Source organism: Bombus pyrosoma, linkage group LG2, assembly GCF_014825855.1.
Source record: "Bombus pyrosoma isolate SC7728 linkage group LG2, ASM1482585v1, whole genome shotgun sequence".
Taxonomy (NCBI): Eukaryota; Metazoa; Arthropoda; class Insecta; order Hymenoptera; family Apidae; genus Bombus; species Bombus pyrosoma.
The window spans coordinates 3624312-3650637 of NC_057771.1; the positions used below are offsets into that span (position 1 = coordinate 3624312).

Sequence of the window (26326 nt, forward strand, 5' to 3'; positions counted from 1 at the left end):
ATCTAGCTAGAATTTCCCCAAGTGTTACGAATCAGCATATTTTTGATTGACATTTCTGACATTCCGGTGAAACGAACGAAACGCTTGAGTCCCGGACCCGGGACTTTGGCTTTTCTTTCGTCGTTTTGTTTTGCGCGTCATAGAGATTCGACGAAACGTGCAACGTAGGGAACGAAATCGTGCGAACCGTGCGTTTTCTCCTTGAACTGTGCCTGCAAAAATCGATCTAACACCACATATCGTGGTGATTGCAATTTTTCTCGTTTCTCCGTCTCATTGGTTTCGCTCCTTCTCTCCGATTATGCAAATGATGTCGAAACGTGACATTCGCGATGCTTCCGTAGAAGGGAGATACCCGAGTTTGCGGAACAGCGCCGTAAACTGAGAGAAGTGAACTACATGTTTCGAACACGTGATGAAAATATCAATGTTTGAAAACAGCGTGGTCCTTAGATAGATCATTGTCTTTTGTTTTTCTCTTGTTTGTCAAAAATATTTCCTTCCTAAACGAAATTACACGTTTTCGAAGACTCTACCTTTTTAACCAATTAACTACATTCGACGTGTAAATACGTCAATCCAAAACTTTATTTCGATCCCGTTGACGTGTATACTCATCATGTGAAATAAAAAATTACCATTTACTATAAAAACTCAAAATTTTAATAAAAAATAATATAAATGACATTTAGTGGTATGTTTCCTTTATACTTTCAGCAAATATCACGTATTTTATAAAAAAAAGTTTGATTATATGATTATTCCCATAAGTGCGTATATCGACTATTCCCCGAATTGTTTTGTGTACTTTGCTGTGTATATCAGCTATTCCTCGAATTGTCTTGTGTTTTATATCAGCTTATATAACTTTATACCAGCAACACCATCAAAAGCAAATCCACTTCGAAGATGTGCCATCTGCTCAAAAAATGGAATTCATAAGGAGTCACATTACTGGTGCTCGATTTGACGAAATGTCACTTTATGTGGTATCTTGCTTTGAAAAATACCACACTGAAATCAACTGAATTTCTTAAATTTTTCTTCTTTATCAATTTTATTATTTTTTTTTTTTTTTTGGCAATCTTTAAGTTCATAATGACAATACCTTTTACAACAATAAATTGTTCATTTTTTATCGAATAAAAATATAATCTTTCATCATTTTAACTTACTTTCTCCGTAAAATTTATAATAAGAACATTTGTTCTGCATTCGACGTGTATATTCGTCATTGCTTGATTTTACCTGCGCGCTCTGTAAAGGATTTTTGAAATTAAATTCCGCATTTAACAGATTAATAACTATTTATAATAATTATTTATTCCCTTTAATAATAATTTCACGAATGCAAGAAACGCGACACGACGCGATGTTTCCCAGGGGATGTAAAATGTGTCACGATGTTGCGTAGCAGCGCCAATAAAATTCTTTTTCCAATGTACAAATCGCTGGTGTGCGTGGCTGTTTGGCTGAAAACATAAAACAGTTCACAGTATCCTCTTACCAACTATGCTTGTATGCTACCGCAGATGGCACAATGAAAATTGTGAAATAACCATACGCAACGTACAGTTGTCCGTGCTGATACAATAACGAGTTGTACGTCACGAATATTCGCATAATTATCACAGTATGAAGCTTGAACCTCAGAGATATGGAAGTTATATACCTAAACTGTATCGAAATCGAATCGAGAGAAAGCACTGTCGGCTTATGCACATGACCGTCACAACCTAAACGTGTACACGACGAAAAAAAGAAAAATTAATATTCGACGCATGTTTTTGTACGTTATTCGTACGATTCGCTACACTAGAACTTTCGTTATAGGCAAACGATGTCTTATGTAGAACGGTTATTAGATATGTGTTTTATTTTGTTGTCGTTAATCCGTGTTTCACGCGAGTAAACATAGCGCTACACGCCCAAAGACGAATGAGATGTCTTTCGACATCGTGGGTGATAGTTGGGACAAGAACGATACGGGAAAGATTCGATTTTTGGGAAAGAAGCGCAGAAGCGAAATTGCAGGAATCTCTGTGAGAGCGCGTGGATCGTTCAACAGAAAAGAGACGCAGCGTGAGTGTAACTTTCTCTCGACAGGGGCGGAGTCCCTGTCCTTTGTCAATAAGAGCACGCTCTCTCTCTCTCTCTCTCTCTCTCTGTCTCTCTCTGTCTCGTACCCCTCTATTTTGCCTCTCCTCTGCTCGCCTTCGGTGTGGGGCTCGCAACTTCCTCTCTACCACACTTCGTCCTCATCTACATCCATCTCCCGTGTTCTCTTCCCGATCTTTCCCTCCTTTCCTCTCCGTATAAACAGTCAGCCACTCTCGTCCACCATTGCTTTTCGCTCTCGCTCCTTTCCTCAACTGCTAAATCGCGTTCTTCCGCTCTTTCCTTTTCTTCCTCGCTTCTTTCTCCGTTTCCTCCTTAGATTCGTGACGTTCAGTATTCCCTTACTTCCGACCTTCCGTCCCGTTCTTCCTACGGTTTTGACCTAGCGGACCAACGTCTTTTACTATGCTTTTGCAAATATACTCGCGACACGTTGTCTAGGAACAAGGAGCTGACTAGGCGAGCCACAGGAAAATGGATACGGATACGGGCGACGGACATCGCGACTTCGCGTCGCGTCGCGTTGTGTCGTAGCGCGAATCGACGGTCGTGAGCAGAAACGAAACGAGAGAGCGAAAGTACGAGCGATAGAGTTTCAGTGAGATTCGAATATGCGCCCAAGGTGAATCCTGATGAACGTATCATCGATCGGTGGCTGCTGAACCAACCGATGTGCTCGGTCCACGCGTGTACGCGCAAAGGGCCGCGCTGCTAGCTGCGAGCCGCGCTACTCTGTTGCTCCCGACCCTCGAATATCCGCGATTGCCCAGAAATGTCGCGCTGCGATCTTCCATGGGATAATCGTTCTCGATACTTACCGGGAATCGAGAATCAAGAATAGAGAGTGCTCGCGACAACCAGGATACCCAGAGACGAACAGATAAACGAAGAAGAGAGACGAGAACGAGAGGAAGAGAGAAAGAGAAGGATAGGTATAGGGTGAGAGAAAGAGAAGTGACTTTTATCGATTGTCGTCGTGGGACGAGATATGGGAGACGTGGTGCTGGATTCGGGAGTGCGAGATCTTGCGTTACGATAGAATCAATTTGTGCGGTCCACGCGTGCTGTCCATCAACCGACGTTGCGTTTTTCATCGAGATCAGTCGGGATGACTCTCGCGTTGGCTATCGGCGATTCCCGTAGTCTCAGCTGATAGCGTTCTCGGTGAGCGTGTGTCGCGAGGTAGTGAGCGAGCGAGCGACAAAGCGAAAAGGGTAGTTCGTTGTTGGGGTGACAGATGCGAGAGGTCGCCGCGGAGAAAATATGTGATCGGTTGATGGAACGCGGTTATTAGATGTGTGATCTGTTTGTGTACACGGGACGATTCGCGGATACTCGAAGCTGACTGACCTCGTTACTACTCCATGTAAGTACCACCTATCTAATCGAATTCTTGTTGCTACTTGAACTTAGAGCAAGATAAATATGACATTCTTATACAAGTGTTACTCTATTTCACGAGCCATCGTTTGTACAATTTTTACTCAAATTGAGAATCGGAATTTATAGAGAGGAAGTGTGTTTAGAAAGATATTTCAGATCGCAGGAAAAAGGGTCTGTACCGTATTGATATTTGAGCTTCCAAACGTAACTCTCCCACGGTTAAAATTTCATGCTTGAAATTTATCAGACGTAACAATATTCGAGGGTGTAGAAAGCGGAGAAAAGTCAGCTCGGTTTGTCATACGTTTAAAATATCTCGACCTAAACGAAATGCAAGGAACGGTGATACCTTCGTAGCGTGATTTATCAAAATTCGATATCTCGTGTCAAATCACGGATCGTCCTATTCTGCCGTTTCGCTCTTTCAAACAGCAGTGATTTTTCTTGTGCAATTTTTCGAAGATCAAACACCTTAATTAACACGAAAAATATTAAAAGCAGCTGAATCGAGTTGGAAAATAATCTCTCGGTGATTCGTAACGTATTGTACGCGAGTTTGTTTCCAAGATCATCGCGTAATTAGTAACCAGAGCTATGTATAATAATTATGCAACACCAGAAAAATCAACTTCTCCTTTATTCGTGATATTAATATATGCAGCAGGTATTTCTCAATACGACATCATCGACTTTTTTATTTTTTAGTAAATATCATTAGTCTTTGAAACATTTTATCTTATTTCGTTATAGTTTTGATGTATTTTCTTATACGCTTCTGTCATCTATTAGTATTTCTTAACGAATTACGACGATTGCGCGCCGAATAAATTCCAGATTGAGTTTCTTGTTCCCGAAGCAACCAAAGGAAACCTGATATCAGGACGATAATTAATCTGTTTCCTACACTAACGATAAATTAATAGGCTGTTCTATGCGCTATCATCGAATTAGCGATAAAAGATAAAAATATGATTAAAATTATTCGTTACTCGTACAATAGTGTTCGTAGCAGAGCTGTACTAGTTGCTTTTCTCTATTACTGTCGCGTGGCGAATAGTTGTTCAATCTTTATTTTTACTTCATGCCTCGCGTGATATATGAGACATTGGTGATTTTTGGTGTATAAAATTAATTGGTAAGAAGCATCCGCCGTGTATTTGACATTCTCGAGAGTCAAAGTATTTTTCGAAGAGGCTACTCGAGAAAGAGCCGAAGAAGAATTCTCGTCGATCGTCGGTAGAAAACGTCACCGTATTTGCGAGCGCGTGAACTTGCGGCGTAACCTTTCAATTTTGTTAACCTCCGTGTATCATCGACGCGTTTCATTGCTCTCGTACTAAGCATGTTTACGACGCGACGCGACGCAGGTATGCACGCGTTCCTATTGCATAGAAAATTTACTATTGTCTGGCGCGTGATGGTAGCGTGCATACTCGACGAACGCAAAACTGTGAAACTCGGGTAAACTGATTGTGAGAATTCGAAGTAAAGGACAAAAGCGTATGAAAGTGATAAATCCATAAAATTAGTGGATAAATCGGAGAAGACTGCGTGATTGTACGCGCAAGGGAAAGAGAAGGGGAAAGAGAAGCGGAAATAAGAGTAACGAGTATCGTTGAAACTGCGTCGAATTGAGTCGGGGGAGCACTTAATTCGCACTTGTGGAACGACCGCTCGAATATTCCGGAAAAGAGGGAGATGGCGTTCTAAAGAGAGGAAAAGACAGGCAGAAAGACAGACAGAGAATGCGTGGAGGAACGCGTAGCGCGCGAGAATTGAAGGGAATCGGATCACGAAAGGAAGAGAGAGGAGAGGGTGGATAACACGCACGCTGGCTAGTTAGAGAGAAAAATAAAACCGTTTCGTCATTGGATTGTCATTGTCGTTAACAACAGACGACAGATTATCCAGTTGAGAGTACGAGATCCTATAACGCGATGCGGCTAGTTACGATTTGTCGTTCGTCAGGATCGTGTTATCATCTTCTGTCTCTTCAGCTTCCTCGAAAATGTTGTACATATTTGAAACGTGACATTCCCTAAACGTATTGCATTTCGCACAGGTGACAAGAATCGCGACAAGCATCGTAATTGGTGGCTAGCGAATTATCGAAAACAATTGAAGTTCGTACTTTCTACCGGACGATGAAGGATTGAAGGAAGAAAGCGCTCGGCGGTTGAACATACCGAGGGTCTGCTAATGATACGGAACAGATGAACCACGGGAAATTATGCTGGCATATTGTACAACGTTATTTTCGATCGAAGGTATGCCCGACTCTTGATCGGATCGATGCTTTCAATAAGATACTTTAACGTACCATTTTTCTTTTTCCTGTTTTTAATCCTGCCGAGACAGACTTCTTTTCCGACGATGAACGATAAAATTTGGAATTTGGATAAATCGTCAAAAAGCTGACTCTCGCGGTCGGCGATGTCGGAAAGATTAGAATCCAACGGCCATTTTTAAAAGATATCTTGTAACGTTATTAACTTGATTTTCAAATATGTCTATCTTTTATGAATACCGCATCAGCTGTGGTTTGCGTCATTACGTTCGACCTCGATCGACTTAGGTCGCTTACGATTGTTTTATCTTTATTCTTCAACTTTTTTTCATCGATTTGATAAAATTTTGCCGAAAAGTAGCGTTCACACAGTTCCATGTCTTTACTGAAAATCCAACTGTCCATCCATGCCTATGCTTACTTTGTTTATTCGTCTAATTTACTATTTGCAGTCGGACAAGATGAATGTAAATCATCATAACGGATTCATTATGTTTTGGTGTTATCTATCGTCGTAGGAAAAGGATCAACAGAAAATAGCGATTGCATCCTGTTGTAAAAGATAGGTTCAGTTCCTACCAGATGGTGAAGTAACATTTTTTTTAACCATTTTCGTATATCAATATCTACGTTTGATGATCTGTTGAAAAAAGTGGAAAGAGATTTAACAAAACTATGAGACTAAGCGTCAGTCCCAAAGGCAAAGCGATGGCACGGTTAAGATTAATTTTTAAATCGTTATCACTATACATTATATGCAATTCAATTTTTGAGATTACATTAACACTTTGACTGCCACGAAACCCATATTCGGGTGTCGCTTATTTGACTACTTGCGAAGGATCGTCGTAGGTATTTGAAAAGATATTCCATAATAATAAAGCTGTTGAATTGTTATAAAAGTAATACGAAAATTGTTTGTTATAAAAGTAATACGAAAACGGTTTATTAAAAAAATTATTTAGCCTGTAAAACTTTAAAGCATTCTATACATAGCTGAGGTTGGTCGGATCAATTTGGTCAATAAGTTGTTGTTTTCTTCAAATTCTTTTGTGCCTTTGTTCGGTCCATTCGACGTCTTTTATTTGCATAACGTAGTTTGCATACGCGTCTAATGCTTCTTCCGGAATCATAAGCCTCGTAAAAGCTTTCTTTTACACTGCTATCTAACTTACTAAGAAATAAGTTTTCAATTTTTCTTTTCGACATTGTAACGAATTAGGGCAGAGATTTTAAGTTATACCGTTCGTTGCTCGGCCAAGATTCAAACTGATTTTGTAGGAAGTGGAGAAATGAGAAACAAATGCGAAGGAAAGGAAACAAAAAAAAACGAGAGATAAGACCACCAGATGAGCGACTCGCATTATGAAAATATCGATGAGAGCACCGAGCAGAGAACGCTTGGTACTGATGCACGCGTGGCCTGACGGAGATTTTTTTGAAAGCAGGCGTGGCAGTCAACGTGTTAAGAGGAAGTTTGTAAATTAGAATTGAGCCAGATGTTACAGAACCCAAATGACAATAACTTTTTAATTATCGTCATTTGCAATCATGTAGTTCGATGCAAAACTATAATTGAATGATCGGATTCTTAACTTTCGACTTAACCACGGGCTTCGTTGGACTTACCATTGAAAATGGTGATGTACTATGTTGGTGCCGTTTCCGATCTCCATAATTTTCCCATTCATAGAATTCATTCATCGATCGTTTAGAAGAGCGTGTCTTTTTAAAAATTTATTGTATTAAATTTATAACTTCGACTTGAAATTCTAGAATTTCATCATCGTTGAATGCACGTAACGATGGCAAAAGACTTTTAGAAAATGGAATGTGATCACTTTCTTCCTCATTTTTGCGAAATTTTATTTGCTAATCTATTAATTTTATCAAAATCTTTTTATCCCAAATAGCGAACCTCCGTTCCACTAACGATATTAAAAATTTCGTATTTATTTTTGTCATTTCCCACTCTTTTATAGTCTTAGTGACTCTTCTGAAAATAGGTTATCGATATAAAAAACCGACTCATATCGACCGATTCGTTTTAACTGTTGAATCATTTCGTACGTTGACAAAACCGAGCGTCAACAGCGACCGGATCGGTGATTTCACGGTATACATGTATATGAAATGTATGTAACTTACACAACAGACGTTTGAATCGACCAGTGAATAATTCGTCGTAGCGCGAATAAGCTATTACAGTAACAGCTATTACGTATTTCATTGAAACCATATGTTTTGAGAGCTGAACGTGCGTCGAAAATACGGAAACGTGTGGACGCTGCTTCCGGTAAAATCACCGTAATTACTTGTAAACTACCGACGATAAGACCGTCTGAACGAGCTGTTACTCGCTTCGTTTGGAGATGCATTCGATGTTGGAAACTGCGGCTCAGCCTGCCTCTCTTGCCTCGCGTACTCTATGGCTATGTGACAGCAGGAGGCCACTCGGACGAGGCACTGCCTCGCACTGCCTGCGCTACATAGTTGCTTCATAATTTGAACTGCAACGGATTCGCTGCTATTAGGAATATCATATCGTATTACGGTACGGCGGTGACGAAATATTAAACCATTGTTCTGAGAGATAGCATCTTTATGCCATGGAAAAGTTATATCGTTCGCTACACGTGGCTACTTTAGACTGCTAAAATATGGATGTGTAAAAATTTCGATTGTAATACTAATTTTGAAACATCTAACTTGTTAATTTTGACTCCGGTCTATCCCAACAATTTCTACTCTTATTTCGTTCTTTTTAGAGAAAATGTGCTTACATACGCAATATGTACGTCCATACATACGTACGAGCTTAGACTTCGTAAAACTTGGTTCGAAATTGTTGACCAATCTTGTTTGAAATATGTATATATTTTGAATAACAATCGATTTCATAACAGGGAAAAATATGCTAAATGTCTGACGTGTAGCAGTTGTTTCTTACTGTCAAAAGCTTCCCGAATATTTATAATACTTGTAACGCAGTATTGTTATTACGGAATGATACGAGCAATGGACAATCGTTAGATGCGCTATCGATTTACCTGATATCTTACGCATTATTAATATCCTGTTATACGGCAAGTACAGTTTATGTGGTATGTTGTTAAGCTTTTGAATCAAGAGTGACTAAAAGATCGATAGAAATATCCTGAATAATTTGTTCACGGTGTCTATGGATACAAGTTGAAGTCGTCTAGCCTCCTATCTACGTTCGTTCTTTCTCGACTTTTCTGTCGTCAACTTGTAAATCTACCCAAATACTCTTTCTATGTCCAATTCTCCGGCACAGAGATTCTCACGAATTGCAGTTGCTAGTGTCTTTTATTTCGTTGCAAAAAATGTACATAATTAGAAAGTATAATCTTATGATATTTTTTTAAGTTACACGACCATGTTTTCAAATCCTTATCTCTCCTTCTGTCCATAGAATATTTTTGTTAAGAAGGAGGTACAAGTTGTCGAGAAACATAGGTGCTCGTTCGCTACGAACCTACGAAAAATAGATACAGGTTTCGAGCCATTATATTGTGTGCAGGGTTACTAGACAAAGATTTACGAAGAGGGAACGACAGGCGGATCCACTTTCAGCGAGTTCGCGTCGTTGAACAGTAGCCAGAATTAGCTAGAATTTTGCAAGCATTCGTTGAATTTCGATCGATGTTTGCTAGTTGACGATAGTTATCGCTTTTCACTCGACGAGAAAAGATTGGACAAACGGTTAACAGCGTGTAAATTATGGTTAAATATTTAAAAAAGAACGGATGGACAACGACCGTTTCGATCTCTCGATTTCCTATGGTTTCCACTAGTTTGTTTCGTTAAAAAGATTCGTGCTATCTATATACCCGCGTAGAATATTAGATAAGACGCAATTGCGTGAAAATGTTTTGCGGCAGATGGAAAATAATCTTTTCACCCGGACATTGAAAAATCTTTGTTTTCTTGAATTATCGCTGCAAGAAAAAGAAGTTGGAAATATGAGATATTGGTAATATAAAGTAATCGATAATAAAATCGGTATCCTATCGTACGAAAGTTGCGTTCTTCGAACAATCACGTTTCTTTAATTCGTTAATTTGAACTTGAACGATACAGGTCTTGTCGTGTTCAGAAGTTGAAAAACAAAAGATGATAGACCAAGCGAACGTAGCCCCTATTCTACGCAAGCGTAATGAAAATGACATTCGGATAAATTTCGCTATTGGCATTACCACCGTTACCAGTACGATGGGACGTCTTCGTTATTACCGACATGCCGGAAATTATGAAATATCGACGAATCAGTTATTCCATTTCCGCCAATCACCGCATCGTTTCATCATCCAGTTCGTCCTCTCGTTTTCACGAGTAATTTTCTTTGCTTTACCCATAGCTCTGTTATAACGATGCAGCGTAAAAAACATTACTTTTATTATGTAAATATTAAGCAAAATAAGCGCACTTATTGAATAACATTCCCATATTTTCCTTTGCCTCGCGATATTTACGTTTTACGTTTCTTACAACTTGGATATTTTCGGTTTTCTCCGATTTTGTGGGCCAAAGATTTCAACATCGAAGGCGGATAAACAGGATCTCATTCGACCGTTACTTGCGTACTAAACGATTGTAATAATAATTCAGAAAATTGCTGTCTGAAAGTTTGCAAAGACGAAAAAACCGCTGAGTTCGTTGTTTATTAAAAATACCGAGAAGGCTTCGGCGGACAGGAAACCGCAAAAGTTCGAACTGCAATTGTAAAAGTAATTAGAGAACTTGCTAGAAATCTGCTCGCTCGATGTTCGAAGGCTTCGGAAACGTATGAATTACTCGATCAGGCGCGTTTTCTGCGACGAACAGGTAGCTGCAAGCTTCGTTGAAACCACTGATTCCGACAGTGATGAAAATGCCGGTGTCGGACGTATATTACGTAATGAGAAAAAGAAGGAAAACAGCTGCTAGAAGAAGAGAAATCCTTAAAAGAAAGGAAGGACAGAAGGAAAACGCATGTAAAAATTTGTTGGCTGCTACGTTTGCAGGGTATATCGAACGGATACACAAGGAAAGTACAGAGTAATGGTGAGAAGTACGCGGTCTGGGGTGTTGACCGCGAATTTCGAACAGGCGAGTCACACCGTGCACGATTGGCGGCGTAAATTCGGCTTGAAAAGCGATCTATTGTTGAGAATCCTTGTTGGGCTGTTTTACATCACGGGTACCAGTTGCGATTGGAAAGAGAGGATGCCGCGCGGGACCAACAACTTGCAGATTGCTCTGAGCCGATTGACTCAGCTCGGCCACTGCGACCTTGAGGAGACTTGTGATTGGACGTGGGATAAAACCTTCAAAAGAACCACGCCATCGGTGCGAAATAGGCACGGGCCTACCGTCGATGCCAGTAATTCGACCAAGGGTAAGATGCGCTTCTTCAACGTTAGATCTACCAAATCCAATCAGCTAGTTTTCGTTTCAATCGTTTCGATTATTATTATTTATTAAATATATATGTATAATTAATAAAAGTGAATGTATTTAGTTACGCGTTAGATCGTAGGTGGATAGTTTTCGTGTTAATTCGTTCTGTACGTTACAGAGCAGAGTCGATATGTACCTTTACACAACATACGTATAATATCGATTTGGATACCGAATGCAAATTAAAAGGTGGAACATGCGCGAAAAATCTTATCTAACGATAATTATTTTTTTTTTTGGCCAGGACATTTTTTATGGTTCACCGGCCCTGGAAAGACTCAAATATGGTCCGCCACGATTCCTCCCACTGGATTACATTGTGTATTAGAATTATCTCTGTACCAAGTGGAGATGAGCAATGGAGATATCGAGTTACTCATAATTAAGAATAATACAAGTTGGGTTGCCACGGGAAAGCCAGGAAATAATTACGCAGAGTATGTAATCGCATGAAAATCTTATTCGTTGTATCGATAAAAATCAGAGTTAGTTTGATTTACTCGTTGCATTACAGATGGAGAGTAACGCGTTTCACACTGGGAGCAATTAGTCAGCCACATCAATTACTTATAGAAATGACGGTGCCCTATTCTAACTCTAGCATCGCTGTTGATAACATTCACCTGATCGACTGTTTTCCGGGTAATTATTATCTCTATTTGGAGATTATTCTTATGGTAAATAGCTTTGCGACAGGAAACTCGCTTGTCAACTATGATGTCGAACTACGATAATTTTCATACCAGGTATATGAAACGCATCGCATTGCCATATTACCCGTACAAGTAACGTGTATGAAACAAGTAGAATCGTAGCAGCACCGCATTCAGACAGAAATATCGTGGAATTTCTCTGCATGTCCCACTGGTGAACGAACGAGAAAAAGAACAAAATAATAGGACGAGATATAGTAAAGGAAATTTCAAGTTTCTAGAACTAGAAAGCTCGACGCGGTGTAATCTAAACACGTGAAGAAACTGAACAAACGTTGATGTATGCTCGAGAAAAGAAAAACAAATGCATCTTGTTTGCAGAATCAACACCGGTGAAGATGGCCTGCACGGAGGACATGTACCGCTGTAAGAATGGCTCTTGTTTAAACAGAACACGTGTTTGTGACTTAACGAAAGACTGCGCCGACGGCGAAGACGAAGAGGGTGATTGCGGTAATTGTTAAATTATCACCTAGCGCTTTTCGCTCCGATTTCATCGTTCCAATGCATGTCAGACTATAATAAAGGTGTATTCGTATTTCAGACAAAATACCGGAAAACGCCAGATGCAATTTCGAGCAGGGATGGTGCGGCTGGAAGAATGTACCGGAAAGACCTTTAAATTGGACGCTTCATCGTGGTGCAACACCGTCCGAGAAAACTGGACCTAGTTACGATCATACATACCGCAATGCGTCCGGTGTGTATATGTACATGTATAGACGTATATGTATATATGCACGTATAGTTACATATGCCCTCGTCTGCATCTACGTTTCAACGAATTTCGCATTTGCACTGGTTTTTTAACTACGCTTATCTAGATTTATTATTAATTTCATGAATGAATCAATGAAAGCGTGGAAATAACCATGTACGGGAATTTTGTCACGTAATTTTGTTTGCAACACGAGTAAAATGATTCTTCGCTATTGATTTTTATTAAATTAGTCGTACTGTAAAATTGCAAAAAATAATTAAAATAACGAAATTTTCGCTGCACGTGTGTGACGTTACCGATTACAAAACGTGGTTCGAATATTCGGTTATCCATAAGTTTCATAAGCAACGTCGTTTCTTAATTCTAACTTTGTGAAATAAATTAATACTTACGTTTATTCTTACGTAACGTAACGCGTAGAACACTCTTCGACGTACGTCCGCGTCGACGATTGCACAGAGAATGAAAAAGTATCCTAGGCGTGGCAGTCAATCAAAAAACCATTGTGGCCTGTTACAGCCCACTACCACGCAGTATGATAGAGGGTCTAATTAATGAAAATATCTTCGAACGTCTTCGCTTTCTCTTCTTAAAACATAGCCATAGTAACGAAGGCCAGACGACTGTTCCAGGCGTTCAAAGCTTTATATCTTCTTACATGCTTTTCAGATCCTTGGTTCGTGTCCTTGGTTGTACTGCCTTTTCTAAATTCGTGTAGTGTACAATGCCGCGAATGGTTTTTGTTGACACTCAGTGTACAACCTCTTTTAATGTATCGATCTAATTGCTTCGAACACACATTATGGTTGCGGAATGTCGAGAGGGTACTCTAACAAATAAAGGGGATGTTCCTACAAACGCATCAGCGAAATATGAGACGCACATTTATTTAAAGTAAGATAAGAAACGTCGTTACTTATGGAATGACCTGAGAGGAGCAAATTTTTATCAATGATATTGCTTCTTCTTTCATCTTCGAATTTCTTTTAAATAGATAAAATGTAAATACAAATGTAACTTATGTATAACTTTTATCCAAATGACAGACTAGAAATACTTTTGGTAAACAGTTATCTCCATGTTAATTTTCCATCACAGGGACATATGCCTATGTAAGTATGTCACCTCGAGTGGAATATGGTAGTCGTGGTACCATTGAGAGTCCATTGTACAATCCAACACCACCTTATAATGGCGATCCAAAAAGTCCTTATCATAAATCGTGTCAAGTAAGTTGCTTTATCTCAAAATAAACGAAATATTATAGCAAATACAAAACGCATTAATATGTATGTACGTGAACAGGTGCGGTTCTTTTATCATCAATATGGTGCAAACAGCGGTTCGCTTGGATTGTATCTAATTCAGGTGAAACCGCATCAACGCCATACGGAACGATTATGGTGGTCTTATCTTAGCGGCGACAAAAGTGATGTTTGGTACAATCAAGCTGTTCCTCTGCCCGATATCAAATACAGGTATTCATTTACTAAAGCGTTCAATTTCATTTAGATATTAAATATCATAAAGGTTTAGTCGAAGATATCAAAAAAGCGATTATTTAATACGTATATTATTTGTCCAGATATTTGCTGCAGTTTGAGGCAAGCAGAGGCTATTATTCGAAAGCCGATGTAGCGATCGATGACTTTTCTCTGAGTCCAGAGTGTTTTGGCATTGGTAATCTTTCGAATGAATAACCAACGATACATTATGTGTACTTATTAGAATACTTATATACTGTATCACACCTTTTATTAGGAGTTCCTCCTGAAGTCGTGGGAACTTTCAATTACTACAATCCTGTTATAGATTCGGAAAAAGTTCCAGATCCACATACCGACTTTGTTAACGAAACTGGTACCGTGTTTCAACTATTCTAACAAAAATATCATTATTCATTCTACGAAGTTTTCACACAATACATATCGAAATTTCTTTATCATATTATTCTTTGTATTCGTTTTTTCAGTTATACGAATTACTACATGTGGAAATACAGGAAGAACAGGTCCCAATAGCGAACAATGTACCGAAGAATATAATAGTACAGATATAGAAGTACTTGCACCTTCGGCAGTAGTGGAAGAGTCTATTCCCTCCAATTTAAATGGAGTTCAACGGTGGACAGCACCTCGTGGTGGATATTACACGTGAGAATTTATTCGAAATTCTCTGAATTGTCGTTTATAAAATATTAAAACTGAACTAACATTTACATCATCGTGAACGTAGATTGATTGCAATGGGTGCCCGTGGAGGAAAAGGTTCTAGCGGTATGGGAAGTACATTGGGTGCACTTGCCCGTGGTGTAATTGAATTAGAAAAAGGTGAACAATTGTATTTTATGGTGGGACAGCCAGGAATGGACGCATGTCCTAAAGTAAGAATCACATATTTACTATATAATACGAACAACATAAAAGAATCGATGTTTCGTTGATGAAACGATTTTACATACACACGTGTAATATTTATTTCGGAATTTTTTTGGAAATCATTCCAAAAAGTTCTTGAAAATGAATATCCTTTAACTATACATGATGAATGATAAATTGTTTTTAGAACTTGGGATTAGAATTAGATAGCTGTCAAAGTGTTGGATCGTACGGGTCCTCCATTCCTTCAGGGGGTTCTAAAGTACATAAAGTAAAGAATATCAAGATAAAAGATGGTGGTGGTGGTGGTGGCGGAGCGACGTACATTTTTACAGTAAGCGAATATCTTTCAATTATTAAAATATTCAAAAATCATCGTGCCTAATCCCATTAATGTAATTAAATTATCGTCTAATACTTGTTATGTCCTCGGCTGTCACTTTCCTATGTTACAGTTAAAAAAGAACGGAGACCAACATCCAATACTTATCGCAGGGGGTGGTGGTGGTTTAGGACTGGGACCATTTATCAGTAATGGTCATCAACATGATCAACATGACCAACATGGACAAGCAGCCGCTCCTTTCGGAAGACAACCCATTTCGGGAACGATTCTTTCAGCAGAAGCAGGTAAATTACAGTTAGAACGTTAAATCCCTAATTTACGTCTTTAGTGTGACATATACATTATTATCATTATTATTGTTATAATTTTAGAAAATTACTCTTCGATAGATTATATTACTTTTCATAAAAAGAACTATCCGTTTTCTGAATAACGAAAGGATTAACGTTAAGGAAAAAAAGTACGGAAGAAAACGAATAATCTTATAGTTTGCAATTTAATTGAATTTTCAACCTGGAGGTCAACCAACGATGCTTCAATTTTATTTAGGCGACGTTGTGTTGCAGCTCTAAGTTGCTTCGAAACTTTGTCAATCACATAAATCTATGATATAGATACAGGCGGTCCTGGCGGTGGATGGAACGGGTCATCGACTAGCATTTCGGGTCAACGATCTTCCGCTGGCGGGACCCTTGTTACGGGTGGCATAGGTGGAATCGGTTGCGGTCCTGGAAATTCGAATCACGGAAACGGAGGATTCGGCGGCGGAGGTGGTGGATGTCTTACAGGAGGCGGTGGCGGTGGTTATATAGGTAACGAATTGGTATTAAAGCGATTTCAAACAACGAATTTACGATGAATCGTGCACGAGTTTAGGTAACTGTTGTACGTTGTCTTCGATCGTAGCTGTATTTGAAATTCCTAACTCCTGTGTTTCGAGTATTCAGTGTTTTGAATTTCAGGTCAGGGCAGATTGATGAAAGGATAGTCTAATTTTATCTTGACCATTAATTCTTATCGAAAGAATCTACTTCTCGATAATTCCATGAATAAAATGATTCAGGTGGCAATACCGGTCACAAGGAACGGGGTAACGGTGAAGGTGGTTACTCCTACGCTAGTCCCGAACTTCTGCACGTTCATTTCCGGGCAGGAATAAATCATGGGCCTGGGGACGTTTTCATTATTCCTGCTGTCAGCGGTTGTCAATGCGACTTTCGTTGCGTTTGTCTCGATCGGTATCTTAGCGAGATAAAGTGTCTGTGCCCTCCAGGCTGGTTATTAAGTAACGATTCGAGATCTTGCGTTAGTAAGTAAACCGAGAAACGAGCCAACTTCTTTTCCTTCTTCACACATAAAATTCTTCTGCATAAAATTACGTATATAATAATTGTTCTATTCGCAGTGGCTGACGAATCGAAGGTTACTCATCAAACGTACATGATCTTGCTGATAGCTGTAAGCATTGGCCTACTCTTTGCTTTCACCGCTCTCTGCCTACTACTTTGTAAGAAACTATTTGATACCGTAACGTACATAATTTTCTCTAATCTTCGACATTTCGTATCTTGAAAAATGCGAGCGACGTTTGAAACGTTTGAAAGTAGATAGTAACGTATACAGTGTTACTTCGATGGTAAAATGCGAATCATTTTTGTCGATAGATAATCGTTACCAAAGTCGAAAGGCACTTTTACAACGACGACAAATAATGTTTGGTAACGGAACTGAATTAAGATCTCTACGTGCTGTCTCCGAAACTATGATGACTGAATTCAATCCGAACTACGAGTTTGCTGGAAATCTCTATAGCTTTAAAGATTTGCCGCAAATCCCTCGTGAATATATCACTTTGGTAAAGTAGGTATAGATTTCATGGCAATTTTCCATTAACGATCGAATCTATTAAGGGTCAACGTTGCGTCGTTATCTTTCTTTTCACTTAACGACTCATGCATGTATATATCGCATACGTATAATTCCTATGATCTTTTCTCCGACTCGTTTAATGGCATCCGCAAAGTACCTGTTACTCTAATGCATTTTTCGATGCGTAAATTATTTGATTTACATTCTACGATAACGTCGCGAATTTTCAGCGCGTTACTTGATCGATTGATCCTTGATGACGATGACGATGAGTTAAAATTCCGGATTAGAATCTAGTTAAAATAGAGAACGTACTTGTTACTTCTTCTTCGTATATTTTCGAACTAAGCATATTTTCTTCTATTTATGTGGCAGACCCCTTGGTCAAGGCGCTTTTGGCGAAGTTTTCCAAGGTGTGTACAAATACAGACGCAACGAAGAACATCCTGTCGCTGTGAAGACTATACCTTCTTCGTCCAGGCCTCAAACCGAAGCAGATTTCATGATGGAAGCTTTAATTATGAGCAAATTTAATCACCCTAATATAGTACACTTTATCGGAGTTTCTTTTGATAAAAATCCAAAATACATTGTGTTAGAATTGCTTGCTGGCGGAAATTTGAAAAACTTTCTTCGAGAAGAAAGGCCACGTGCGGTAAATGGCATTCCTTTTACAAAAAATGCTACAAATTCCTGTACACTACTTCATGCTTGAAGCAATTTTACATTCATTTATACCTTAAGTTCGAATTAATAAATTTATATTTATGTTAAGAATGTTCATTTTTGTTCCACCATTTGCTATTTACACGATCGAAAGGATTTTTATGCACCCAATTCTTTGTATTTAGTTCGATTAGTTCCCGTTAACTATGTGTTGTTCTCGATTACGATTTAAACAGGGACAGCTGTTAATTTTTGGCGCTCGTCATCATTGGGGTGCATGCGTATATTCCTGTTTTGGCAGGATCGGCCGACTTCGTTGACGATGCTGGATTTGATAATGTGCGGGCACGACGTCGCGAATGGTTGCAAATACATGGAAGAGGCTCGATTCATTCATCGAGATATCGCTGCTAGAAACTGTTTGCTTACGTGCAAAGGACCCGGCCGGATAGGGAAAATCGCTGATTTCGGAATGGCCAAGGATATTTATAGAAGCGATTATTATAGGAAGGGAGGCAAAGCTATGTTACCGATCAAATGGATGCCACCGGAAAGTTTTTTAGATGGAATATTCACTACGAAAACCGACGTTTGGTGAGTTCTATTTGACAAAACAGTTGGTAGGAACGATAAATCCATAGTCACCCAGTTAATTAGCAAGTCCAACGAATAGCCAATTTAATTATACATATATGTGTATACGTATTTTGGAAATTAGCGTGTTGCTAACAGATTTGAACGATTAATCAGCATTATATTTAAAAGTGTCAATCAGTCTGCCTGCAAGAACATAACAAACCTATGTACTTGACTAATCTCCGACTGTAGGGCATTTGGCGTATTGCTGTGGGAAATTATGTCTTTTGGCTACATACCTTATACTGGTTGTACTAATAGAGAAGCCATGACAATGGTAACGTTAGGTGGCCGTCTAGAAAAACCAGCGGGATGCCCTGATCCTATTTATGGAATAATGACACAATGTTGGCACCCACGTCCCGAAGACCGGCCTAGTTTTGCTACTATTGTCGAGAGAATTGGTTACTGCTTACAGGTAAAACTCATTAACTTATTCGTTAATTGTAATTGAAGTAATTAACATGCTTAAAGTTATAAAGTAGAATGTTACACTCTGATCGGCAAGCAATTTCATAAACGATCATTTCATGTATTTCCAAATGCGTCACAATGTTTGCACCCATCGCCCATTTACAATGTAACAAGCAGAAAAATTACGGATAAATACCCTACAGTTAAAATGTCGTATTTATTTTTACCATTGTTCTCAGTTTTTAAAATAAATTATCTCGGAACAGGTATTCGGTTCTCTTCAGGTATTCTAAATTAGAATATGTAGTGATGATTTAACAACAGTTTTACATCCTTCTAATCCTTTTAATTTTAATTTTAAAATTAAACAATTTACATCCTTTTCTGGTGGTTTTACTATACGCTTTATTGCACTTTAAAAAGGAATAACTTTTTAAAAGTTTGGCCAAACGACTTGAGCTCTTTGAAGAAGCTAGAAGGACCAGTTTATTAGATAACGTGCAAAAAGATATCTTGGGAAAATTGGAGTTGGTCGGAATTGCAAAGAAAATAGTAAAGGTCACTTTGACAATTATGTATTGGGAAAGATATTATCTTGGATTTCGATCATTCTTTAATATATTGTCTCAAATTTAACACCCTTGTCTTTTCTTTGTATGCAGTACAACATTATACACGTATATAAACGAACGCTGGACGAGCTTGAGTCTACTATGGATTGCAATCCAGTGCTTGACGCATGTTAAGAATGAGTACCATTAATGGCCTGGGTTAGTCTTTTAAAATTCGGCCTCAGGTTTGATAATAACGTAATTACAATTCATATTAATATTTTAATAATATTATTATTTTACATTATGTTTTAATTTTTATGTTTTATTGCTACTATCTGACATTGGAAGCATGGACATCAAGGAATTTAATTACTCGTCTGTCAAAATCGTTTTGCTGTCGGAACTGATTCTCGAAGACATTTCTTACAGTCTCTACGCAGTTGTGAATAATTATTTAGATTCGTAAAGCATGATAGAAGGATAGAGAGATGGATCAGTGGCTGATGGACGTTAACTAATCGCCAAGGGTGACTGCATATATTTCAAGATACATATCGTGTGTGTCTCGCCTAAAAATGTATGCACATTCGTCCGTAGATAGAGGGATTAGGGTAGTGATAGGGCAAATAAGAACCTAAGCATGAGTTGGAATAAGAAGTAAACGTTAGAAATACAGTTAGTTGGAGGATGAGAGAGACGGATGATTGTACGTGTTGTGTAGGAGGATGTTAATGTTATGTAGGAGGATGTTAATGTTGTGTAGGAGGCTGTGTAAATCAGGTTCACATTCTCTAGGCGGCGAAGTCGAAAATTAAATAACGTACATAGGTGCAAAAAATTTAATTGACATCGGTTAACGTTGTTATGAGCTACAAACAGTTCGAAGCTATCATCACAGCGAAAATCATAGTTTTCCACTCTTTGGCCTATAACTGTGACAAATTTAAATGTTTCGTAACTTGTTGCTTGTTTCCGCATCGACAAATTTCGATAAGTTTTCATATACGTATGTATATCACTGACATAAATCTATAAAACTTATTGTTTAAACTTTTATTGTAGATTCAGATAAAAAAAAAATTTGTAAAAAGTGAGCTTACTATATTTTTCATTATACCGACAAATTACAATTTTTAATAAAATTTTTTACGCATCTAGTAAACTAATCTGATCCCTCTAAACTTATCAAAGAGACTCAAATCGTCTGGTCCAGTTTTGAAAAAGTTATTCTGTTTTAAAAAGTGTCCGAATATTATTAAAGATCGCTGTAGAATATTTCGTCGTCGATGTGTCAAGAACGGAGTAAGTAAATTTCAATAAATAATATTTATCCTTAGGATCCTGATGTGATAAATCATCCAACGCCAAATTTCGACATTTTACCAATCTGCGATCGGGAAGTGACGATCATGAGACCAGATCCGGAAACGGAATGCATTAACGTACAGTCAGAAGTGAGTAGCAGATATCGTTTGATATTTCCTTTGAACTTTGAACTTTACGAACTATCTGTTTCGCGAAACTTTTCTAAGCATCGATACTTCCTATGTAAATACTATAATTTTTATAGCTGGACGCATGTGGATACATGCAACCCAGAATTATCGATCCGCGATCGGCTAGTCAACGTATGGCTCAAGCTATTGCGGGCAATAATCCTAATGTGAGAAACGAAAATCCGAACCAATTGAATTCAAATGAAAGAAATAACGTGCAATCGACAGACCATCTGCAAGGACGATTTCAATCTAATCCGTATGGCTCTAATACAGATACTTCTGAACAATCCTTCGGTGGAAACGCGAGTCGCGATGATTTTAGTGATGAGAATAATCATACAGAGGTACATTGGATAAAGCCTGGAAATATTTCTTTTTCTGGCATATATTTCTTTTATCATCGTTTAAATAAATTTTTGCTTATCATTTTGGCTAATTGGAAGTTTGGTTTCTCAGTATTTTTTACAAGTTTCTTATTAACTGCTCTAATATAAAGTATAATTAAAAATTATACTGAATTACAAATTATTCAAATAAATAAAATATAATTATTCACGAAAATATTCGCTTCTTATCTTATACATATATCCAAGTCAAAGTTTCCAGTTGTTATTGGATACGTATTATATAAACCTTGATTAACAAATATACTTTAAATTAGGATGCGTTTAACTGAGAAACGATGAATCGATTGATGGTCAGATATCTTTCCTTTCTTTATCATTTACACAGATAACAGCATCTCTTAAAAATAACTACTTAAATTATAAATTGAAAATTAATTGAATTATTTATCAATAACTGTCTACAGTGCTTTAGAATGGAAATTAGATTTTAATCGATGCTTATACTAACATAGACCATAATGACTGATATTATGACGAATTAAAAATTATTTTAATAGCTGAAATATATAATATAATGAAGTATAGATATGTATATAAGATGGAGGGATATTTGTGTGAGTAACTGTGTATGCGTTTGTATATCATATAAAAATGCTGTCGCTACTGCCTTTTCTTTTTTTTTTTTTTCTTTTTCTAAAGTAAACTCGCATTCGTGCCAACTGTTAAGTCATGCTTTCCGTTTTCAAGCATCATCTCCTTGGAGGTTGAAATCATTTGGTTTTTACTCCGGATGTTGTTTGTTGCACGAGCAGTGTGACATCGTGTTTAATACATTGGCTGTTAACCCCTTAACCTACGATTTACGTTCGAGAATTTTAGACCGAAAACGTAAACAAGCTCGCGCAGCCTTCGAGCCATTCGCACGACTTGTGTAGTACGTACCACGAGCGATGCCCGTAATAATTACGATTGGTCCGATCATCTACTACGGGCTATGCCCGTAATATTTGCGTTTGGCCTGATCATCGTACTACGGGCTATGCCCGTAGTTGTAGGTTAAGGGGTTAATGTTTCTCACTTCTAACGCATCGAAACGCATATCCTAATGATTATTACGTAAATTAGCATAAGTAAAAACTTTAAATTCATTTTTTTTTAATTCATGCGTGTTACGAATAAATAAAGATATCCGTGTGATTTATTTTATCGGTATTTCCCTTCTCTTTAATCTCACTGAATTTTATTTGATGGGACGAAATTTTACTTGACGAAATTTCTGCCATGTTTCTATCGCCCGATCTATTCGATTAACGTTACTTTATGTTAAACCCGGATATACCGTGTATACGTAGCAACGACGATGCATTAACAACCAATGCTATAAGAAACATGCTGAGTATAATTTACGATATGTATCGTGATGACGATTGTGACGAATTTGCAGAACAAACACAACAAGGTTGGCAGCTCAAATTGCGAAGAAAAAAGCGTACATCGAACTTCAAAGGACATCGAAGATAGTGGTAAGTTAAAAATCGAAGACAATGGAAACAACCGTCCAGCAGATATCGAGTGCCGTCGATGCAGCACGGTCAAGGTGACGGACGTGGATAGAAGAAATGGTAACGACAGCATAACTACCATCGACACCAACTCCGACTCTCTGATCGTTGCTTCGTCGGATACACCGCCTGACACGACGAATTCGTCACCGAACACACGTACCTGCTCCCCTAGTCACACTGGCCTAAATACGAGTGCTACTAATGTAAATGGAATGTTAAAGAAAAACGCCTTAAAAGCTGCGCTTAGTTTGGATCCGAGCGCTCTATGTCGTGGAACGATACCATACGAAAAAATAGCGTTCTCGCCACCACCACAGCGTTCTAGTACACCTGGAAGTGTGGAGATCAAGAAGGTAGATAATTTCATCATTTTTATCGAATATTTTGCCGAATTTTGTGGCCCAATAGTGGTGGGATTCGAATAATTTGACAATCAGTTTGTCGGAACTGCAAAACTTTTAGGAACCGATGCGACCCGGCTGAATCCCACCACTGGTGTCATCGTTCACGATTATTTGACAAAGAAACGTTATCCGCGATATTACGATAGATAGAATTATTTAGACTTTCGTTCGTTGGAACAACGAGTAACTTAACTTCCCCTCTCTCTCTCGGAATTCTCTGGGATTGTCGTAAAAAATTGAATAATATCCAACGAATCGCAACATCCAGTCAGTAAGCGCTCGTAATAAACGTTAGGATAATTTCTTTAGCGAGATATTCCTTTGTTCTTTTATCGTTTGTTCGATAACAAAAATTAGATTATTTTTTCCAATCATGGTCATTTACACGCGAAATACATGTAACCCTCTGCACTCCCCACCTTCACTTTCCATTCTAGAAAGTACCAGTTACTGTCACGAAATGTATCGCCCGATGTGTACGAGATGTCGTTGAAGGCCCATTGTCAGTGAAGCGATTCGAGTGCACAGGATTAGCATAAGACGTTCGTGAGACTCGATATCGTGTCTTTTATTTTGTATAATCTAGCAACGCTTATCCCTGAATTCGTTTAATCGCAGTTCTATGTATGATGGAACTATCGTCTCTCTGTTCTTCACACGAAGGATCCTCTGGGTCACGAGCTACCAAGGGAAGAGGAATGCTCCTGCTGAGATTTGTACAAAGGGGAGTGACAGGACTCCCCGGTCGTCGATGTTACGATACATGCGACCAACTCCAAATCATTGCGACGTTCTGCAACGGTAACCGTAGTATCGATGGCGATGCGTTTCAAGGACTCCTCATCGCTTCTCTGGATACGTGACGAAGAATATTCACGTCGCGTGTACTCCGAAGAAACGCTGCTATGAATGAATTTTGTGAATTCGCGTTATTTTCTCACTCTTTTCTTTTCTTTCCTTTTCTTTTCCGCCTTCTCTTTCTGTTCTTCGAACGCAAAAACAGCTATTTTCGTCCACATAGAAGAGGGAAGAATTTAATTGCGTTTACTAGATGGGCGGTCGCGCGATATCTATTAGGACATACATTAATCATAAATCATCGACAAATCACTGAACACAGGGAATTGCAATAACCGTGAAACATTACGAGCTTCAGACCGTCCGTTATTAAATTCAACTAAATCCCTTTTCTCGAAATTGCGTACACGCACATAAGAACACACGCGCATCTTCGTACACACACGTAAAAGTTATACACGTATCTACGTATTATATTGTATGTAAAAGAGTTGAACAAACAAAATAAAAAGAAGAAGAGGAAGAAACAAAACGTAGAGATATTGTCGTTGTGTCCGGTACACGCATGCATACCACGAAACAAAAGCATTCGAATCGTTAAATCTGAGACAAATATCATCACGTCGTCACGTATATACGCAATATGTGTACGTACACTTTGTAACAGCCAACATCAACGGATACTTACGTACATCCTATCGCAGTTGCAGCCGACATATTATAAATTATCGAAAAGAACTATGTAGATATAGTTGTTAATGAACCGTTACCGTCGATGTTCCTCCTGCAGAAGGATTAATCCGAGAAATTCGTATACACGCGTATATGGTCTCCTTCTTGTTCTTTATGAACTATATATGCAGGACGATCGTCAGAATCGCAAAAATCGCATAATATACGAAACATTTTTTAAAGATGCAAGCGAAGTACACAACGTGTGATATACATACATAGAAGAAATTTAAATGAGAGAGTACGAGTGAAAGGGAAAGACAATACGCTATATACAAGACTTAATTTACATCACGGGAAGAAAAAGAGCCTATGGCGTTCTTTCTATACATACCTGTAAACCTTTATGTATACGTGTATATATATATATATATATATATACGTATAATGTGTACGTGTATATGTATGTATATATACATAGATATATTTGTCGGGAAATTTCAGGCGAGGCTGGTTGAATCGCCTTCATCCTCCACGTATTATGATTTAAAAAAATATATATACCATCGTACAACGGTCGTAATTTCTTCACAAAGGGTTTAATTGTTAAAAGGAAAGGGTGAAAATCGATTTCGAACGAAGTACCGAGAACTTAATTGGTCGTCGTTCTTGCCGCTAATTAACCTACCGGCTAATTGTTGGTGCATGAAAAATGACAGATGAATAATAGGATATTCTCGCCTACCTCGTTGATTCGTTGATTATTAGCTTGTGAAAGAACGATGGATGGTGGAAAGTTCATTATTTTAACATCGATCTTGTTGTATACGATCGTTATCATAAAAATGGGCAAAGAAAAAGGTAAATTTTTCGAAACGTGAAAGTTGTGCACAAGCCCTTTTTTATTTTTCTTACAACGACGACGTATTTTACGTACGCTCAGCGTATGAAAGTCAGCCACCATATATCTGTACGTAAAACGTAATAAAGACATGTTTGTGGAAAAGACAATGCGTATGTTATTTGTCAATCTCGATAGACCGAGAGACATCACCGAGTTTCAATTCTATTTCTTAACTCGAATATCTTTTTCGCATTTTTTTCATTCAGTAACATTTAAATGAGAAGGTTTTCAGGATTTTATGAGAAAACAAAAAAGAAGAAGGAAAAAGCACTATGGTATTGTGATAAGTAACGTCGACAGACTCTACGCGCATTATACGTGGTTTAACCGGAAATATAAATTTCTTTACAATTGGAGCACAACGTCTAACGTAATGCCGTAAAATCTTTGTCGTAAAAGGTCGAGCAACAGAAATAACATTGTCATCTTGATATTGATATAAATTCTTGAGATAGCTCGGTCAAACATACAGATGTCCAGGCGTCTCAAAATATAGGTATGTATAAGCGAAGAAAACTGCAAACGAGCAGACAAGCAGATAGTAGCAGGCATCGATAGAACGAAGAAGAAGGGGTACAGACTACAGACG

At 38.3% G+C, this 26326-nt stretch overlaps 2 protein-coding genes across 11 annotated transcripts; one reads left to right on the plus strand and one right to left on the minus strand.

Annotated features, from left to right (window-relative positions):
* Nucleotides 1-778: 778 nt before the first annotated feature.
* On the minus strand, nucleotides 779-7645 carry LOC122577446. The gene is made up of 4 exons (XM_043748782.1): nucleotides 7418-7645; nucleotides 1329-1472; nucleotides 1176-1257; nucleotides 779-918 (listed from the first exon to the last, which is right to left on the minus strand). The coding sequence occupies exons 1-4, from the start codon at nucleotides 7490-7492 to the stop codon at nucleotides 887-889; spliced, it is 333 nt and encodes a 110-aa protein (XP_043604717.1). The 5' UTR covers nucleotides 7493-7645; the 3' UTR covers nucleotides 779-886.
* On the plus strand, nucleotides 2560-25839 carry LOC122577319 (leukocyte tyrosine kinase receptor). 10 transcript variants are annotated; one of them, XM_043748614.1, is made up of 26 exons: nucleotides 2560-3484; nucleotides 5564-5768; nucleotides 10816-11189; nucleotides 11496-11688; nucleotides 11766-11893; nucleotides 12286-12417; nucleotides 12509-12664; nucleotides 13784-13914; nucleotides 13991-14163; nucleotides 14271-14365; nucleotides 14447-14545; nucleotides 14658-14838; nucleotides 14921-15068; nucleotides 15251-15397; nucleotides 15519-15693; nucleotides 16024-16221; nucleotides 16473-16718; nucleotides 16815-16916; nucleotides 17074-17269; nucleotides 17654-17933; nucleotides 18246-18538; nucleotides 18773-18998; nucleotides 20886-21002; nucleotides 21119-21391; nucleotides 22839-23312; nucleotides 24027-25839. In XM_043748614.1, the coding sequence occupies exons 3-26, from the start codon at nucleotides 10853-10855 to the stop codon at nucleotides 24072-24074; spliced, it is 4548 nt and encodes a 1515-aa protein (XP_043604549.1). In that variant the 5' UTR covers nucleotides 2560-3484; nucleotides 5564-5768; nucleotides 10816-10852; the 3' UTR covers nucleotides 24075-25839. The 10 variants fall into 10 exon arrangements, 8 of the variants coding, with proteins under 8 accessions (XP_043604549.1, XP_043604533.1, XP_043604523.1 ...); XM_043748598.1 differs by lacking the exon at nucleotides 5564-5768 and having other exon boundaries at nucleotides 3468-3484; nucleotides 23982-25839; XM_043748588.1 differs by lacking the exon at nucleotides 5564-5768 and having other exon boundaries at nucleotides 3468-3484.
* The last annotated feature ends 487 nt before the right edge of the window (nucleotides 25840-26326 follow it).